At 34.3% G+C, this 19754-nt stretch overlaps 3 protein-coding genes and 1 long non-coding RNA gene across 5 annotated transcripts; 2 read left to right on the top strand and 2 right to left on the bottom strand.

The window, feature by feature from the left end:
• Positions 1-1921: 1921 nt before the first annotated feature.
• LOC121728606 (mitochondrial import inner membrane translocase subunit Tim8) lies at positions 1922-2570 on the bottom strand. The gene is made up of 2 exons (XM_042116782.1): positions 2376-2570; positions 1922-2242 (listed from the first exon to the last, which is right to left on the bottom strand). Exons 1-2 carry the CDS (start codon positions 2475-2477, stop codon positions 2069-2071), a joined length of 276 nt encoding a protein of 91 aa, XP_041972716.1. The 5' UTR covers positions 2478-2570; the 3' UTR covers positions 1922-2068.
• LOC121728607 lies at positions 2400-18133 on the top strand. The gene is made up of 3 exons (XR_006035846.1): positions 2400-2478; positions 5944-5953; positions 18123-18133. It is a non-coding gene; the product is annotated as an uncharacterized LOC121728607 (long non-coding RNA).
• On the bottom strand, positions 3954-6331 carry LOC121728603 (adenosine deaminase-like protein). Of its 2 annotated transcripts, none has more exons than XM_042116777.1 (7): positions 6289-6331; positions 5846-5994; positions 5550-5738; positions 5165-5378; positions 4771-4927; positions 4516-4616; positions 3954-4163 (listed from the first exon to the last, which is right to left on the bottom strand). In XM_042116777.1, exons 2-7 carry the CDS (start codon positions 5950-5952, stop codon positions 3981-3983), a joined length of 951 nt encoding a protein of 316 aa, XP_041972711.1. In that variant the 5' UTR covers positions 5953-5994; positions 6289-6331; the 3' UTR covers positions 3954-3980. The 2 variants fall into 2 exon arrangements, with proteins under 2 accessions (XP_041972711.1, XP_041972710.1); XM_042116776.1 differs by lacking the exon at positions 6289-6331 and adding an exon at positions 6101-6243.
• On the top strand, positions 9571-15044 carry LOC121728602 (N(4)-(Beta-N-acetylglucosaminyl)-L-asparaginase-like). Its single transcript, XM_042116775.1, has 6 exons — positions 9571-9914; positions 10096-10249; positions 10347-10575; positions 10672-10874; positions 11649-11756; positions 14751-15044. The coding sequence occupies exons 1-6, from the start codon at positions 9800-9802 to the stop codon at positions 15013-15015; spliced, it is 1074 nt and encodes a 357-aa protein (XP_041972709.1). The 5' UTR covers positions 9571-9799; the 3' UTR covers positions 15016-15044.
• Positions 18134-19754: the final 1621 nt, after the last annotated feature.

Raw genomic sequence — 19754 nt, 5'->3', positions numbered from 1 at the left:
CGAAAAATTGCCAAAATATGCACTATCGCCTAAAAAGTGATTATATGCATTTGCATATGCAAGTATGCAAATGCATATAATCTGATGTCTAGTTATTATAAATCTGCAAATATCAACGACACAAAATGATTTTCAACTTTACTGATAGAAAAGTAGTGGAAATAAAATCAAAATTTTTAAAAAACATAAAACTTTTAGGTACTTAAATTTTAAATAGTATATTTGTTATTGTTAAGTAAAGTCGACGCCTTTATGATTTGGCTGTAGCGATATCGATTTTTCTCAGCAATAACTAAAGCTAAGAAATTAAAGTTCATTGTCAGTATTTATCATGTCTTTGTCTTTGATTTACCCATAGCATAACACGATTGGTCAACTTTTATAAAACAGAATAATCAATCAAATAGACCTGTGTAAAAAAAAAGGATTCCTATTTTTCCCTACAGAGGAGAGTGATTTAAGCTTCCAAAAATGTACATGGATTGGTTCAAGCATACACTTTAATTTGCCCATAGCTTATATGAAATGTATTTATGGTTTTTAAATTACGCGACAAAACTATTTTGTCGCTTACGCCCTTTCCATTTTTTGCTGTTCCATTGCTTGTTTTCTGTGAGAGGCCGGGCCGGCCTTTCATAGAAAACTAGCAATCTAAAACATATCCAAAACGGTTTTTTACTTTAACGCGGCGTCACCTTAACACATAAGTAATAAAAAATATATTTGTACGTTAATCGTACCAGTTTAAAAATCTCCAATTTTCTTAATAAAATCTGTGAATAAAAAAATAATTTATTTAAAATGTGAACTAAGCCTTATGCTTTCCGCCTGTTGTGACTTGTCCGTTCCATTATATGTGACCATACGAAAAGTCACAAGTCGGAAGTCACGTAATATTACTTTCTTTTACTTTTAAAGTGTTTGTAAATAACCGATAATAGTTATCACAATTTCATTTTTTATACTAAATACTAAACTAATTTTGCAACGTGTCAACAGTAAAAACAGTTGGAGAAAGTATAATAATGCTTACAAAATATGGTCACTTATCTGAACAAATAAACCGTTCCTGAAGAACCATCCAACCTGCGTCCGCGTCTTGTAGCAGATTTTTAACTACTAAATTTAAATTGAAGTTTCTCGATGTACAATGAAATATAGTGCTATCATTTAGTGCCGAAAATATTTTTGTAGTATGTTTATAAAACTAAAAAAAACGGTCACTAAACCGAACATTCCGGCCGGGTTGTTTTTTCATGATTATAATTTTAATTAATTTGTAGTTAAATTATGTTAGATTTTTCAATAACAAGACATTCAATTGATACATTAAGTATTTAAGAATCTAACATATGTTTTTTAAGTAACTTACTTTAAGAAAAAAAATAGTTATTAAAGATTTTGTTACAACTTCTGGGAAGGGGACAGGTGAATTTAATAGGTTTCGGTACTTAAAAACCCTTATAAATCTCATACTAAATAAAATTATATACAAACGTGAATGTATTTTAATAAAAGAAAACTTGTTTATGCTCCTACATTAAAATTACAAAATGTTAGTATGTAATTTTTTACAAATAATCTGTAGCGAAGTCAAGGGACAAGGTAAAAACCAGGGGTACACATTTTTTTGAAAATGCCCTTACATTGAATTTTTTTGGTCATACCTCGATCATGGGAATCGCAGTCACAATAGATTTTCAATTGTTATGCGACAGCCGAGTGCCACTTGGGAATTGATGGGTTAACCTAGAGGCATCTGGCTGCTGCATACTAATTAATAATTGAAAATCTATTGTGTCTGCAATACCCACGATGGAGGTGTTAAATCATTTTTAAACCTAAAGGAATGAATACACAACGCACTAAAACTAAACATGGTATAAATTATAATAGAACCCTAAAATGAAAAATAAAAAAATGAACCATAAGACAATGCAATTTATTAACTTATTGCACCATTCATTACCTTAATTAAACAATCACTATTTCTAATAAAATGCCTTATGCCATACAATATACCCAAACATCTAGAATTTAACAATTTTTATTAGTAATTTACAATAATTTAATGCATTCCACCTCCTTTTTCTAACATTTGGGCAAATCGATTGGTTATGAGCAGGGATACATCAATGAACCGCTCCACACAGTTGGAAATGCAGGTCTCTGTGCGGGAATCTAGCTTGGAGCCCGGCTTGTCAACGCATTTGTCCCAACAAAAGTCATTAAACTCATGTATCTGCAAAAATATTGTTAAGTATACACATTTAGGGTGCATTTAAAGTGATGAAATATAAAGCTTTATCTGTCTTTCTTTTAGTATATTACAGGTTGATGAAATTACTTAAGAATTAAAATTATTAATGATATACCTGTGCATGAAATTGTGCCTTCTGTTTCTCAACCATGAGAAAATCCTGGAGCTCAGAATCTCCGCTCTTACTGCCGCTCGAAAAATCAGACAGATCGCTCATGGTGGTGGATGAATGATGAAACTATCAAATTATATTTCCCGTTACAATGATAAATATTAAGCCTTTTAAAATAATTATAATGATCAAGTAACAATAATTATTGTTTGCAAAATTAGGTAAATGATAACCTAAAATTATTTTAAGAACTGACAGTCGATAGATGAAAAATGAAAATGGTCAAACTTGAACTGTCAAGTGTCAACGTAGGAGTTTTGCCCAGAGTTCTGACATTGGCGATTCACCAAGGAGCCATATTTTAAAAGAAGAAGTTGAAAGAGTGATGTTTTTTTGTATTATTATTTTCCTAAAATTAGCCGTGTTCGTTTCATTTTTTCGCAGTTTGGCAGCTGCGAAAAAATAAAACGACTTTCTTGACAGGCTATGTAACATGATAGTGTAAATATATATGTCGCACTCGCAGCCGACTGGTTTAAATAGCCCTTCAATCAAACAGCTAGCCCTTTGACTATACGACGCCATTCAATCACACGTCTAGCTTTTAGATTGATTATTTTAGTCGCCCAAAACGTTCAACACTACAGCTGATTCAAAAGCCAGTAGTTCAGCGCGCACCGCTAGGTATTTTACTATATGGCGTAAACTAGTCGGTGTTTGTGGTTGTTTTTCGGAAAGAAAGTACCTAGTTAATAAAAGTTACAAGTGTTATTAAAGAGACAAAAATTATGGACGCAATTCCATAAATAATAAATCAGGTATAATTATTGTATGTGCTAAATATGTTCAAAATTAGTTGGAATACAGTTTTTTTAGCCCCCCCGAAAGGGGAGTTCGGGGGGCACAGCCTCACGCCAAAACAAAAACAATCCAAAAAGTCCAAAAGTAGGTTAGATTAGAACTTAGACCACAACACAGAGGGAGCCGAGCGCGCGTGCTGCGGCAGCAGCCGGCGACCGTCACAAAATAAAGCGTAGCCCCCCGCCAAAACAAAAACAATCCAGAAAATCCAAAAAAATGCCGGATTAGCCGGCGACCGTCACAAAATACGCCTCAGAATTTTTTATTTTTACTTATTGCAATAAACTTTTGGTCACCCCTTAAACTTAGTCCGAGATAATCTTTCATTGATAAAATACAAAAAGTTTTCCTATTCTCCCAAATTACATACCTATTAAAGTAATGGTCACCCACGGAATATATAATGGTCACCCTAGTTAATTTGCCATTAAACCAGTTGGCTAAGCGTCGTCTAGCTGTAGTGTTGAACGTTGTAGTCAACAAGTCGACTAAACGACGTAAAGCCGTGTGATTGAATGGCTTTGTTCAGTCAAAGGGTTAGCTGTTTGATTGAACGGCTATTTAAACCAGTCGGCTGCGACATATATACCAAGCAAATCTATGGTCACACTTTTTTTGGTTTTAATAATTCAAAAGCGCAAAGATCAATTATTATTACAGTACGGTACCTACTAAAAAGTATCTTTCATACATTAGAGGTTCATAAATAAAAATATTAAGTACCTATAATTTTATATTTATTAAAAACTATACTTTATTCTTATAGCCTTGTATAATATCAAAGATCTCTCGTTTTCTCTCTTGTAAGAAAATATAATCACAGCTCTTTAGGCTCAATTCAGCTATTTCAACTTTGCTTAAATTAAATGTTTGCGCGCATATTAAATATTCTTGGGAAAGGGATGTAGAAAATACTCCTTTGTCGTCAGTCTGAAAAACAAACAAAATTTTTATTACAATTTTTTATCCTATGCTGTCTGTCCCACAGCCCACTGCTGGGCAAAGGCCTCCCCAAAGTCTTACAGTGTGCTCACTCCTGCGCCAGCGCTGGCCAGCATGGCTGGTATGCTTCTAGCTCATCACACCGTCTTTTTCTAGGCTGGCCATGGCGGTGCGGGCGCGCGGGCGACGACGGCCGTCTTCGGTGCCCCATGCCCACTCTGTTCCTTGCCCAGTGGTCGGAATGCATGCGGCTTACGTGACTAAGATAACTTATTTAATAACGTATTACTATATAAGTTCTAAAATATATAGCATAAATAAATACTAAGATACTACTTACACATAAAATTGTGGGCACATTAGCTTCATATAACTTTTTAAAGTGATGTGAGAGATAGTCTGAAGTAGATTTAGTATTCACATTGCTTGTCAGGCAAACCTCTGTAAGAATTGAACATCATGAAGCCAGAATTAGGAAGGAAGAATAGCTACTCTAGAAAAAAATGTTTTCCATTTGAGGCAATTTTTCCGTCTTTTATATTTCTTATTTTATAATTTATTGTGTATTTTTTTATTTTAGTAACCATTAACTCACCGACTGGTATTGCTGATTTGCACAGTAGCTGCCAAGTGACATCATTGCCCCCATACAGAGGATGAATACAAACACCATGGCCAATCCTGTCTGGCTTAAAGTTAAGCATGTCCATTACTTCATTTGGATTGCTTATTTCTCCACAGTGTAGTGTCACCTGAATATAAGATAGAAAACAACATCATAATACCACACATTTTATCCCCCCACAGTAGAAATGCTAAAGAAATAGAAATGAAATACTAGACAAAATACTTCTATTTCTCTGTGCATCTGTTATTCTAGACATTTCATTTCATCATCTTCTAGAGAGAAATTATTTTTATGGTGGCCATACAAAGCATGCATGCTAGTACCTAAACCACTATGCAAAAGAAAAGTAAATATAAAATACTTTTAAGCCAGCATTTCTTGCTCTAGTCAGTATTGGTATAAATTGTAGAAACTGTCCAACCGCAGGGTTACCACTGAGTTCAATGCCCACAACAATGTTTGGATGTTTTTTATGAAACTCTATCGCAAGGTCTGCAATTTTTTTGGCTTCCAGTATAGTATGGGCCCGGTTTATTGAAATTATAAGAGCAGGTATTATAGAAAGCTTGGAGTTCCTAAAACAAAGGGTTAATACTTAATATTACAATTAAATTTTATTATATAATGCAAAATTAAGAATATAGACACAAAAACCATTTTAACCTATCAATCCCCAACCGGCACCCGGCTGCCGCACAACAATTGAAAATCTATTGTGTCTAATAACAACAAATTAGATTACTTACAACATAGCCTTCACAATTGTTTCTATGTACTCTTTACTTGACATATAGGGTGTTTCTTTTGGTGTACTCCTGAGTTCGATATAGCAACAAGCATCATCTTCAAATTCTTTTAGAGTTAGTTCAGTAGCTAAGCTTAGTGTTTCTGGAGTACTAGTAAGAGAGTGTGCTATATTGAACACTTGGAAACAACTGCAAAAAAGTTTATTAGTTTTTTATACTTAACTAGGTTTAAAAAATACTTACTTGTGGTTTTATTTTCAGACAAACGAGTTTTGAATTTTTAGATAAATACTTACTCGGCCAAGTTCCGAGTATCTCCTGATCCTATTTCAAATTCATCCAAGAAAATGTTAGTCTTATCAGCAATTCCTTTATCAACAAGGCAGCTTGATAGTTTAATCATAGTTGATTTACTTAACGATCCATTTAAATGAGCATGTAATTCCTGAAAATATTCACAAATTAAGTACCTACAACAAAATTGCTTAGAACAAAATTGTTGTTTGTAAGGCAATAAACATGTACGGTATTGTTTTATCCTATAAACTTACAATTTTTGGCAATTCACGAACAAAATTATTGATACTCATTATAGGTGAAAACTTTAATCTTGGTTTTGTGTGAGCGACTTGTCGTATTTCGTTTCACAGATTACTAGTATATATGTTTCGTTTTCATTGAACAGTTTTTATAACAAATATTAAAAATATAAGTTTTAACCATAGACTTATTTATATACCTACTGTCGACCTATAACCTCCCCCCAAGTTGAACTTTCCCCGCGTTTCATTTGATGTTAAAAACCAATAAGTTTCTCGTTAGTAACATAGAATATCATTGTTAAAAACGATCAAAACGCTCAAAATGGGATTTTGAGCGTTCTAATTGTTTTTAACATCAAATGGAACGCGGGGTTAATGACAATAAAAGTTATTTTTAAAGTTAGCGCCACTTTCAAAGAACAACTACTTACTACCTACCCGCGTTCCATTTGATGTTAAGGGCCCCCGAGACGATCAAACGGTTTGATTTAAATCTTACGTGTTTGATGCAACCGTTTGTCAAACGACACTGCGCAGTTTGGTTCAATACACGCTGTTGAGTAATAAGTACACGTCTTGTGACGAATAAATAGTATTTTTAAAAGATAAAACTTGAAATTGAGAATTAAAATTTCCTATCTAAAAAACTACTAAACCTATTTTGATGAAACTTGCAGAATTCTCCCAAGTTAAACAATACCTAGTACAACAAAAAAATATTTAAATCGGACTTGTAGTTCCGGAGATATGTGAATACAAACATAAAAACATATATACACTGTGGCGGTACTTTAAATTTTGCACATTTGTTCAGATGCTGATATCTATATCAGCATCTGAACAAATGTTGTACATCTTATATATAAAAATGGATTTTCAAATGTGTTAGTCGCGCTAAAACTCAAAAACGGCTAAACGGATTGGGCTGATTTTAGTCTTAAAATATTCGTAGAAGTCCAGGGAAGGTTTTAAAGTGACACGAAGTTCATCGGGACAGCTAGTGTTAGTCTATAGACTAACATGTACGAAAACTGGGCAGTTCTGGAAATATTACATACATATGCGTCGAATTGATAACCTCCTCTTTTTTAGTCGGTTAAAAATAATGTACTCCAAAGAATAGTACGTTCAAATGGATGGGAACACGATCAAACGGCGCGTCAAACAACAAAAATATGAAATTTCATCAAACAAGCTTCAAACACGTAAATGTTTGACAAACTATTCAAACTAGCTTTGTAAACGATCAAAATGGTTTGAGTCAAACCAAAATTTACGTGTTTGAGTCAAACCGTTTAACCGTCTCGGGGGCCCTTTAAAAACGATCAAAACGCTAAAGGAAACGAAATTCATTATTTGCCCAATTTTATCCCAAATATTGTCTCTCCTCAGTTGGTTATAATAATGTTGATGTTTTAAATTGTAAAGTTCTTTATATTTTTCCTACGAATAAAAAAAGCTAAGGAAAAGTAACTCCGTCAAAAAACATGCTTCACAATACTTGTCAAAAAAGTGTAGTACACATTTCAATACATTTGCAATATTTAGGTGACCTTGAGCAGTACTAGGCTGACGTTACATGACAGATCGAAAGGAACCAAATTTAATTAAAACAGTAATAGTATGGGAGTTACGATTCCTTAGTTTTTATTATTCGTAGTATTTTTCCAATAAAGTAATTAAAATATCGTCATTCATCGTGAATAAGAATTTATGTACTTATAGCCGTCGCATCATCGCAAACACGTCAGAAGTCAGAACTTGAAACCTTCGGAATCCGAATGCGGAATGACCCGTTCACTACGGATGACGTCATCAGCAAAAATACCGGTCTCAGGCGCAGAAATGTCGATCCAGTGGACGCAGTACCCTGTACCATTATATATAATCAATACAAAGCAACGAATCCTGTGCTGCGTACGCTCCGATTCCGATCCAGTGAGCGCGTAGCTTTAGGGGGCATTTTGATCGTTTTTAATATTCAAATGGAACGCGGGGCTAGTTATCCTACTTCTTTATAAAGAGGTCCATTCACGGCAGGCCACTTTGCCGTCCGCCGGTTTATGTAGGATTGTGAATGTTATCGCAGGCGGCAGCCCGCAGCCTGCAGGCGGCCGGCAACACCGAGCAGGATGCGTCTTGAGTCCTGCACAATTCACAAAACGTGGAAGCTCCACAGACCACAGTCCACCCACCGCTTACAGTCCGCCGCGCCGCGAAGGACTGTCAGTGAGTAGTGACTCGGCGTCCTACGTGGCGGACTGCCGTGTAGAAAGCAGGAGCGTGAATTTGGACGCAGGACTGCGTTTTGTTTTTTTGACAATGGTCAACACGGGCTTAGGGGAGTTTATTGAAATATATAAAGAAAATCGCTGTTTTGGGGACCAAAAATTTACAAACTATAGCAATAAAGAAAAAATAAATAATAAAAAAAACTAGAGAGGTGTCAAGGGACACCCGGATGGAACGAAATTTAAAAAAAAACGCCATTTAGTTGACAGTAGCAACACGACACTTTTGAGGAAGTATTGTAATAAAATTTATTTCAACGTAGATATCCCTGATTATTCTCAAAAACGCCATCTAGTTGACGCCCAGGAATACTATCAACGCCCTCTGCTCTTACATTACAGCGCAGGAACTAATAAAAATGTGTCGTTACAACTATTTCCGTCTAGCGGCTAGACGGAAATAGTTGTAACGACTCTAGCCCCCTTTCGCAATGCGCGATATGGAATTTCGTTCCAAAAATGATTTTTATCTAATGGTCCAGTCCAGTATATAAATAAGTCTATGGTCCAGTCAAATTAGGTTTAAATTAGGTAGGAACCTCGGAATTCGAGATACCCAGCTGTAAGTCTGTAAATATTTGTATATTAGCATTTGGCAGTTGGCACCTTAAAAGTCGTTTCTTTATTTTTATAAAGAAATCTCAGAAATATAATTAAATAATGAAAAATATAATTAAATAAATATTTAAATAAAATAAAAATAAAAAATAATGTTACAACTACGAAGTTAGTAGTAATTTGTATCTTCCTTTATCTTTATTACTAAAAAAGTAAAGACCGATATTAAGGTCCCTTTTAATATTTATGAATACTTATTGTATATGTTTATGAATGCGATTTTCTCAAAATCACCTTTTACGAGTTTCGAGTTTAAATATATTTTTTTAAATATTTTCCAGACCTACACGCATGTTATTTACATGGTTCGATAGCCTATTTAGTGTAGATAATTGAGATACAAATCAATAAGGTCCCTTCACGCTAATAACGTCACATATATATAATGTCCACAGTCCAGCTTCACAGACTCACAGTCCTACACTGCAGTCTGCATGGCGGATTGCCATCGGATAATGAATGGGCCCTTTAAATTGTCTATGCCAATTGTACACCTGTCAGTTTGACATTGACAAATGACATACGTTATCATTAATCAACAAAATATTAAAACAATGAACAAGGCCGGGCTATTGCCTATTGCAAAATACTAGTAATCTGTGGCCTATTGTTTCCAAAATAGTAAACAACCACAGAGTACTTTATTATATGTAAACAACTTTTTCGTGTTTTTACTCATAAAGAAGTTGGTCGTTAAAATTAATTTTAATTTAACGGAACAATACGTTAATTGTACATTTAAGCCATGTTTGAAGTGTGCAATAAAATTATTTCCTAAGTACCTATATACTTTGTTAACATGAATATTCTAAGTTTGTTGTTGTATTTTATGATAACTTTAATTCTAATCAAAACAGAACCGAATATTCCAGTAGTAATAACGACATGGAACTTCGTAAATGCTACTATTGCAGGTAAGGTCAAAGCCCCTAAGAATTATATTGTAACGATCCAAATAAAACATAATTAGGTGATTGACTTTAGCGATCGGTTTTAAATCCATAAAAAATTTAATATTGCTCAAATTACTTAATACAATCCAATCCAAAGTAGTAGGTACATCTGCCTCTTTTAAAAATTTTTTTTTTTTTACAGCTTGGAACGTCTTGAAGCATGGAAGACCGGCATTAGACGCGATAGAACACGGAACTTCTGTGTGTGAAGCGCAGCAGTGTGATGGTACTGTAGGTTTCGGTGGCAGTCCTGATGAACATGGGGAAACAACTTTAGATGCTCTCCTTATGGATGGGTGATTTTATTGCACAATATATTATCTTGAGGAGGCTACTTGACATCATTAGATAAGAGATAATATATTGTTTTTATATTGTAAACATTTTTTCTAGGAGGACAATGAATGTTGGTGCCGTTGGTAATTTAAGAAAAATAAAGCATGCCGCATCAGTGGCTAGACATGTATTGGAGCACACAAAACATTCAATACTCGTGGGGGAGCTGGCCACAGAGTTTGCGGTGCAAATGGGATTTCAGGTGGAGCCGCTTAGTACACCACACTCAAAATCAATGTGGCTCAAATGGTATTTCAATAAACATTGTCAACCAAATTTTTGGCTGGTAATTTTTATATATTACAAAGTTACAATATCCATTATGAATTTGTATATAAAAGATAATAAGTAAAGTATATATCACTTTATTATGTCTTTCCAGAATGTTATACCAGATCCAAGTAAGTCATGCGGGCCCTATCAGAAATTGAAGGATATTAAAATGAAGGATAATGATTGGATATCTATGGAAGTGCCTAAGTTTAATCAGTTTAACCATGACACAATTGGAATGATAGCCATAGACAAGAAAGGAGATGTAGCAGCTGGGACCTCCACTAATGGAGCCAAGTTCAAAATACCTGGGTAATTCAGACAAATTTGCTGTTACATAAATTATACCCTTTTTAGGGTTCCGTAGCCAAATGGCAAAAAAGGGAACCCTTATAGATTCATCATGTCTGTCTCTGTCTGTCTGTCCGTCCGTATGTCACAGCCACTTTTCTCCGAAAATATAAGAGCTGTACTATTGAAACTTAGTAAGTAGATGTAGTCTGTAAACCGCATCAAAATTTTGACAGAAAAATAGAAAAAATATTAAAAATTTTAGAGGTACAACTGAAACAAAAATTTTTTTTTTCATCTAACCTATGCATGTGGGGTATCTATGGATAGGTCTTCAAAAATCATTATTTATTTATTAAAATGTGCTCCCCCTTCTAACTTCTAAATACATGATAATTCTAAAAATAATAAATGATGTACATTACTATAAAAACTAGTAACAAAAATTGGTTTTAACGAGATCTAGCAAGTAGTTTGTTTATACGTCATATAATAGTAAACCTTAATTTAACTTTCATTAAATCAACTGAAATATAAAAATAAATCGCAAACCTTTTAATTCCATAGAAATAAACCTTATTGCTGCTGCGGAACTCTTCATGGGCGAGTCCAACTCGCACTTGGCCGGTTTTATAAAAATGTACCAGTTAGCTTATACAAACTTGCTGACTATTTTATTTACTTTTACTGCGCAGATAATGATATTTAATGATTACAAATTAGTTTTTTGCATGTATGTTAAATACAGCACACATACTTGTAACTGCAAAAGTATGATATTATACTTTCACACAGGCGAGTTGGTGATTCCCCTATACCCGGAGCTGGTGCTTATGCTGACAATACAGTTGGTGGTGCCACAGCCACTGGCGATGGAGATGTGATGTTGAGATTCCTGCCAAGGTAATAAAAATGGGGGACAATTAGATCTCGAAGTATTGTAGATTAATAACTTTAGTGACTTAACTGCATATCTATACTATCTAATATCTATATACTATCTATGCATATTATAAAACAAAGTCGCTTTTTTCCCTCATGTCCCTTTGTTCCCTTTAATCTTTAAAACTACGCAACGGATTTTGATGATTCTTTCAGTGTTATATAGCCCATTTATCGAGGAAGGTTAATGGCTATATTTTATCACACTAAGACTAATAGGAGCCAAGAAATAGAGGAAAATGTGGAAAAAAAGGGCTAATTTGAACACGCTAATCTCAGGAACTACTGGTGGTATTTGCAAAATTATTTCAGTGTTAGATAGCCCATTTATCGAGGAAGGTTATAGGCTATATTTTATCACGCTAAGACTGATAGGAGCTAAGAAATAGAGGATAATGTGGGAAAAACGGGGAAAATTATTTGAAAGAGCTAATTTGAACCCGCTAATCTCAGAAACTACTGGTGGTATTTGAAAAATTATTTCAGTGTTAGATAGCCCATTTATTGAGGAAGGCTATAGGCTATATTTTATTACGCTAAGACTAATAGGAGAATGGAAAAACGGGGGAAATTATTTGAAAGGGCTTATCTCGCGAATCTCCAGTAAGGAGCAATTTTATGTTATTTGGCACAGATAAGAAGTAGACCACTTGAAAGATCATAGGCTATCGATTTAAATCATTTTTTTCAGTGGCTATATATTTTATACCCGTGCGACGTCGGGGCGGGTCGCTACTAGCGACCCGCCCGCTAGTAAATATATATAACTTATATATATTTACTAGCGACTCGCTAGTAAATATATATAACACTAGCTGTCCCGGCAACGTTGTTTTGCCCATATTATTTTATTGAAGTGACTAATATATAAGAGACCTGGCTCTCTTAGGCATTTTCAAATATTTAAGAAAATGTTAATAGCGTGTAATATTCTAACTCTGAAAAGAACTAATACATCTAAACTCCCCTCTCGCACGCGACTCCCGCCTTGATGACGCCCACTTCGCATCGGGCCGTGCAGTAGAAATCGTAATACATATTTTAATTTCGCCACAACTTCAAAACCAAACGTCCAATTTTAGTCATTCAAAGACCAAATATTATCTACATAAACTGTACTTAGTGATTAAATAATTTATTTTGATAAGGATTAATAGCATGAGTAAAATAAAGGCGTTTAAATGTAGTTCAAAAAAATTCAAGATTTTTTAAATAAAAAAATGTTGTGCCTCACTTGACATAGATAGGTATAGTGTGTCGCGGACTTTTTTGTAGATATTTATAAGATCTACAATTGATTAGAACATTTTATGGTTCTATCTTTAATAGTTTAGGCAGCGTACGCAAAATAAGTAACTTTTCTGGTTGATTTTTGACACCTTGTCTCCGAAAAACCCATACTTATATCTTACGGAAACCTATTTTTTCGTAAATAAAATTTAGCCTATGTTACTCGTGGATAATGTAGCTATCGAATGGTGAAAGAATTTTAAAAATTGGTCCAGTAGTTTTTGAGCCTATTCATTACAATTATACAAACAAAGTTTACCTCTTTATAATATTAGTATAGATAAATCGTATTCCTTCGTGCGCGAGTCCGACTCACACTTGGCCTATTTTTTAACCGACTTCCAAAAAGGAGGAGGTTATATGTTCGGCTGTGGATATTTTTTTATTTTTATTTGTGTATGTTCAACGATTACTCCGCCGTTTGTGAACCGATTTTCGAAACTTTTGTTTTGTTGTATAAGGTTTCACTCCAATTTGGTCCCATTTTCACAAAAGTGGTTACCATGAACATGGGAACATGGGAACCATGAATAATTAAAAAAGTAACTCCTCGAAATTCCGACTCGAAAAACCGACTTCCAAGGTAAAAACAATTATAACATCCTTATATGAACTAAAAAGTATTTAATAACTAGCTGTTGCCCGCGACTTCGTCCGCGTGGACTTTAGTTTATAGTTGTTCCCGTACATCGATTGAGTCGTTTACGCGCAAATCAGAAAAGTATATTGTGTGGGAACCACACATTTTTCCGGGACAAAAAACATTCCTTGTCCCAGATTCAAATTAGCTTATAGCCTTTCTCGATAAATGGGCTATCTAATACTGAAAGAAATTTTCAAATCGGACCTGTAGTTCCTGAGATTAGCGCGTTCAAATAAGCCCTTTCAAATAATTTCCCCCCGTTTTTTCCACACTTTCCTCTATTTCTTCGCTCCTATTAGTATTAGCGTGATAAAATATAGCCTATAGCCTTCCTCGATAAATGGGCTATCTAACACTGAAAGAATTTTTCAAATCGGACCAGTAGTTCCTGAGATTAGCGCGTTGAAACAAACAAACAAAGAAACTAACAAACTCTTCCGCTTTATAATATTAAGTATAGATTTTTCCTATCTAATAGTGACTTTTTCCGAATTCGGCTAAAAATCAACTATTTCTGTAAGTACTTAATCTTCATTATTTTGAAGTCGGTTCCAGTTCCAAAAGTTTCAAATATTCTGGCAGACTGAAGATTCAGCTATAATATCTGGTACCGACTTCAAAATAATGAAGATTGAGTACAGAAATAGTTGATTTTAGCCGAATTCGGAAAAAGGCACTATTAGATAGGAAAAATTATTTAATATTTTTTAGTTCATATAAAATGGAGGTTATTATTGTTTTTACCTTGGAAGTCGGTTTTAATTTTTTGTTATTTTTATTCGATCTACAATCAGTCGCCACTTGCCAGACTATGATTATTATGTGAATAATTGAATGGCGCTTAAGAGAATCTGAAGCCTTCATACTCAAGTGCTCATACTCTAGTCAGTTAAATAAGTGGTTTCTTTTCAATCAAATTGGCTAATTTGACTGAAATTCCTAATTTACGCGAGCGAAGCCGCGCGGAACGTCTAGTGTACTATAATATTCTTTGTATTGATAACAATTATACGTTTTTTCAGCTTTCTGGCCGTTGAAGAAATGCGTCGTGGTGCCACACCAACCGAAGCTGCAAGAACCGCAATTACCAGAATTGTGACCCACTATCCTAATTTCATGGGAGCAGTAATCGCTCTAAAAAACGATGGTCAATATGGTGCTGCTTGTCATGGTTTAGGAGATGAACCTTTTCCTTTTGTAGTACAAGATGTAACAATGAAGAAATACAAAATTGTTAATGTCAATTGCTCTTGGCCCTTTCAAATGGACTCGAAAACTAAAACGTGATTTATAATAAAAATATATTTTTAATACTGGTTCTTGAATTTCATTGATAAAACCCTTTTTATATATTATATCATTGATAAAACCTTATTAATTAAAATATATTTATTTTATATATTATAATAAATTATTTATTAAGTAAGTGAAAACACTTATGATTTTTCCGATAACCAAAATATTATTTTGGAAGTTTGGAACAATAGGTACCGTATAGGCCTCTTGGATATCTCTAGTGGCGCGGCGAGTGGCAGATTCAGGCAACACGTGGGTGTCAGAGTGCGATCAGCTGTGAAATACGGTTTACTAGTAAAAATGAAAACACGTTGAAAACGTTAAAAAGTGCTCTGAATAAGGAAAATATGGGCGGTACCAGGTACTGTTGTGACTTGTGTTGTAGGGTGCAAAAATTCCCAATCTCGGATTCGTGAATTAACGTTTTATTCGTTTCTGAGACGGAATTGGGAAACGTATCGAACTTTAAGTAAATGAGTGAGTGTACGCTTAGGCATGCGTACAAGTATGCGTACACTCACTCATTTACTTAAAGGTGGAAGTTGTTTTCGCGGAATATTGCTAAAAATAATAACAAACGTACTTATCGAAATCAACATGCCGATTATTAATCATGCTTAAATCTAAATCTCACATGAATATTTCTAAAATATCACGTGCAAGTTATTTTTAATACCATTGTTTTATTGTATAATAATATATTGTAATTGAAAAAACGATATAAATAAAATTATTGTCGGTTCAATATTTATTACTAATTCCTTCAATATTCACTTTCGCATTTATAATATTATACTTACTTAATACTAAGTAGTAATTGTATACTAACAGTATATATTATGTCTATGCTAATTACTGATATTACTAATTTACTAATAATATTATAAGTGCGAAAGTGTGTCTGTCTGTTATCTCTTAACGTCTAAACTGCTGAACAGATTTTGCTGAAATTTGGCATGAATAGAGTCTGGCTAGCAAAAGATGAGACTGGAAAAAGGCGGCAAATTCAAAAAATCGACGTATAAGAATTGTGAGCTATTCCTATCTCTCTAATGTCAATTGTGAGCTATTCCTATCTCTCTAATGTCAATTGTGAGCTATTCCTATCTCTAGTAGGGCAAAACCAGAGATAGATCAAATATTGGGAACGGCCGTAAAGCAACTATATCCAAGTAGCGGCATGGCTCGCCAGACCAATATCTTTAGTAAATTATTATTATATGTTTTTACATATAATAATAATTTATATAATAGCCAAACCCTAGTTCAGCTATCCCCAACTTGCGGCCCGCCGGGACTTTGTCTGTGGCCAAGTATATATTATAGTACGCCGCGCTGTACGACTTCAAAATTTTTTATTGTTCCTGCAGTGCCAGCGCTGGCCACTCATGTGCGGCTGGAATCTCTAGGGGGGGCGCCCCTCCCTGCCCCCCCCTTGATGATATCATATTTTATTAAAATAACAAAACCCTGTCATTTATTTATTTTTTGTATTTTCATAAAGTAGTTTTTTAATAAGGAGTGAGCTTATCTCAGCTGTCACTGGTCATCAAAGTAGCTCTGCAATTCTCAGGGAACTTAAATAACAGGTGTTAACATAACTAGCTACTTGACCGAGCTTTGCTCGGTATTCGATAAAACACGAATAAAATTACATTTTCTAAAAATGATCTCTAGCTAGATCGATTTATCGCCCCCGAAACCCCCTATATACTAAATTTCATGAAAATCGTTGGAGCCGATTTCGAGATTCCAATTATATATTTATATATATACAAGAATTGCTCGTTTAAAGATATAAGTCATAAGATATATGGTATGGTCCATAATATTGTGTAAAACTAGTGACCAGATGTCCCTGTGAACTTCGTGTCACTTATCAACCATTCCTGGACTTCCAGGAATATTATAAGACTATAGCCACATCGGTTCAACCGTTTAATCGAGTTATTGCATTTTTTGTATAGTCCGTCAAGAAAGTGAAGAAATTAAAAAGTGGCAACATCGTAGTGGCATCCCTTTTTTCTTGGATATATTATATAGATTGATTTGAAAGGAATAACACTACGATGTTGCCACTTTTTAACTTCTTCACTTTCTTGACAGAGAGAGATTATGACATGTAACACAAAGATTATAATACTTTACATAGAATTAGATTGTTTCTTGTAATGTCATAAATAAAACACAGTATATATATACAAAAGAATTGCTCGTAAGATATAAGATACTAGCTGTTGCCCGCGACTTCGTCCGCGTGGACTTCAGTTTATAGCGCGCGATGTCAACAAAATTGGTGTCAAAAGCTTTTATAAAAAAAACCCTGGTACCCCTTAAATCAAAACAGCTGTGCAGTGTGCACATATTATTATTTTTTTAAAATTAAACTTATATTTTATGCCAAATTTTAAAGCTTATTTAGCCCCCCAATTACACAACCTTGCCCATAAACTATTTATCATTGATAGGTTTAAGGTTACGTCACTGTATATACTTAATATAAAGTAAAAGTATTGACTTATTAAATAACGTAAAAAAGAAATAACAATCGAAAAAATCGGAACTCAGATGTGTGATGATACCACCTCTTATAGAAAGATGTTGGGCAAGCGTTAGCGCGATGTAAGAGACGCACGGCGCCATCTAGTATGAATTTTTGGAACTAACTTAATTTGAACAAATTTTCGTATTTTCACCCCCTTACAACCCTTTTTCCCAGTAAAAAAGTAGCCTATGTCCTTTCTCAGGCTTTAGACTATCTGTATACAAAATTTCATTATAATCGGTTCGGTAGTTTTGGCGTGAAAGCGAGACAGACAGACAGACAGAGATACTTTCGCATTTATAATATTAGTATAGATTTACAACGTGTTTTTTAAAGTGTATTTAAGATAAAGTATCAAAATCTTTTATAGTGACTGGATACAGTGTGGCCATAAGGCCACACCGGAAACAAGTGGCGACTCTATTAATGTCGTGACTTTTTTGACGGACTATACGGTGCAAAATGGTATTTCACGCAAAATTAAATTCACCCGCCTTTTTTAAGGATGTATATAAGGTCAAATTGCGTACTACGTCCAATTAAATTATGAAAGTACTAAATATGTAAAAAAATGGACACCCAGACACTTATTATTCATTATAATCATTTTTTTATTATAGATTTTTAAAGAACTACTTATTCGAAACTAGCTGTTGCCCGCGACTTCGTCCGCGTGGACTTCAGTTTATAGCGCGCGATGTCAACAAAATTGGTGTCAAAAGCTTTTATAAAAAAACCCTGGTACCCCTTAAATCAATACAGCTGTGCAGTGTGCACACAATAAGTATTTAATTTTTTTATATTAAACTTTATATTTTATGCCAAATTTTAAAGCTTATTTAGCCCTCCAATTACACAACTTTACCCATAAACTATTTATCATTGATAGATTTAAGGTTACGTCACTGCACAGATAAAGTACTGAGTTATTTAATACCGTAGAATAGATACAACAATTGAAAAAAAATCGAAACTTAAATGTAAGGTGATACCACATCTTATAGAAAGACTTTTGAGCAAGCGTCAGCGCGATGTAGAAGACGCACGGCGCCATCTATTATGAATTGTTGGAACTAACTTAATTTGAACAAATTTACGCATTTTCACCCCCTTACAAACCTTTTTTCCAGTAAAAAAGTAGCCTATGTCCTTTCTCAGGCTTTAGACTATCTGTATACAAAATTTCATTACGATCGGTTCGGAAGTTTTGGCGTTTGGCGTGAAAGCGAGACTGACAGACAGACAGACAGACAGACAGACAGAGATACTTTCGCATTTATAATATTAGTATAGATTATATGCACACTGCACAGCTGTTTTTGGGTATTTTGATTAATTAAGGGCCGCGCTACACCGGAATGGCAGCGGCGAGGCGAGCACTTTCAGCGCTGCCATTCCGGTGTAGCGCGCTGCGCGGCCCTAAGAGGGGTACCACTTACCAGGGTTTTAAAAAGTTTTTAAATTTGACACAAATTTTGTTGACACCGCGCGCTATAAACTAAAGTCCACGCAGACGAAGTCGCGGGCAACAGCTAGTTATGAATAAAAACAATATTATATAGTAAAGTAGTATGATTAGTTCTGTTATAATAATAAAGTAAAAAATAAAACGCCATCTGTTTTTATATATTAGAATTAAAATGTTGATTGCATTGATATATTTTCTGGATGGAATATAGGCCAACAAGGTACACTCGAACTCCTTTATTTTAGAGCGCCTTCTGTTGTCAACTTGTCACATATATTAGAAATGCAGTAGGAGGTCTATAAGATAAGATATATTGATTATTATTATACCAAGTGATTATATATATTATTAAACATAATATTCTAACGTATTAAAAACTGTAAACAAAAACATACTAACTAATAAGTATGATTAGTTCTGTTACAATAAAGTAAAAAATAAAACGCCATCTGTTGAATCGTATTAGAACTAAAATGTTCATTGCATCGATATATTTCTGGATTTTTTATAATATTATACATAAAATATGTTTAAGATTTTTGAAATTTTATTTTAATACACATCCAAGACCCAGGAACATTGAAAACTTTTTGTTCCGCCTGCGGGACTCGAACCCAGGACCCCCGGGATGAGCGCTGGCCACGCGCAATGCGAATTCATTTTCATCGATATTTTCATGGAAATTAGATATTTTCCCACATCAAAATGTAGCCTATG

The sequence above is a fragment of the Aricia agestis genome, chromosome 7, assembly GCF_905147365.1.
Source record: "Aricia agestis chromosome 7, ilAriAges1.1, whole genome shotgun sequence".
Taxonomy (NCBI): domain Eukaryota; kingdom Metazoa; phylum Arthropoda; class Insecta; order Lepidoptera; family Lycaenidae; genus Aricia; species Aricia agestis.
The sequence above is the reverse complement of the archived record's forward strand: the minus strand, read 5'-3'. Positions and strand labels throughout refer to the sequence as shown.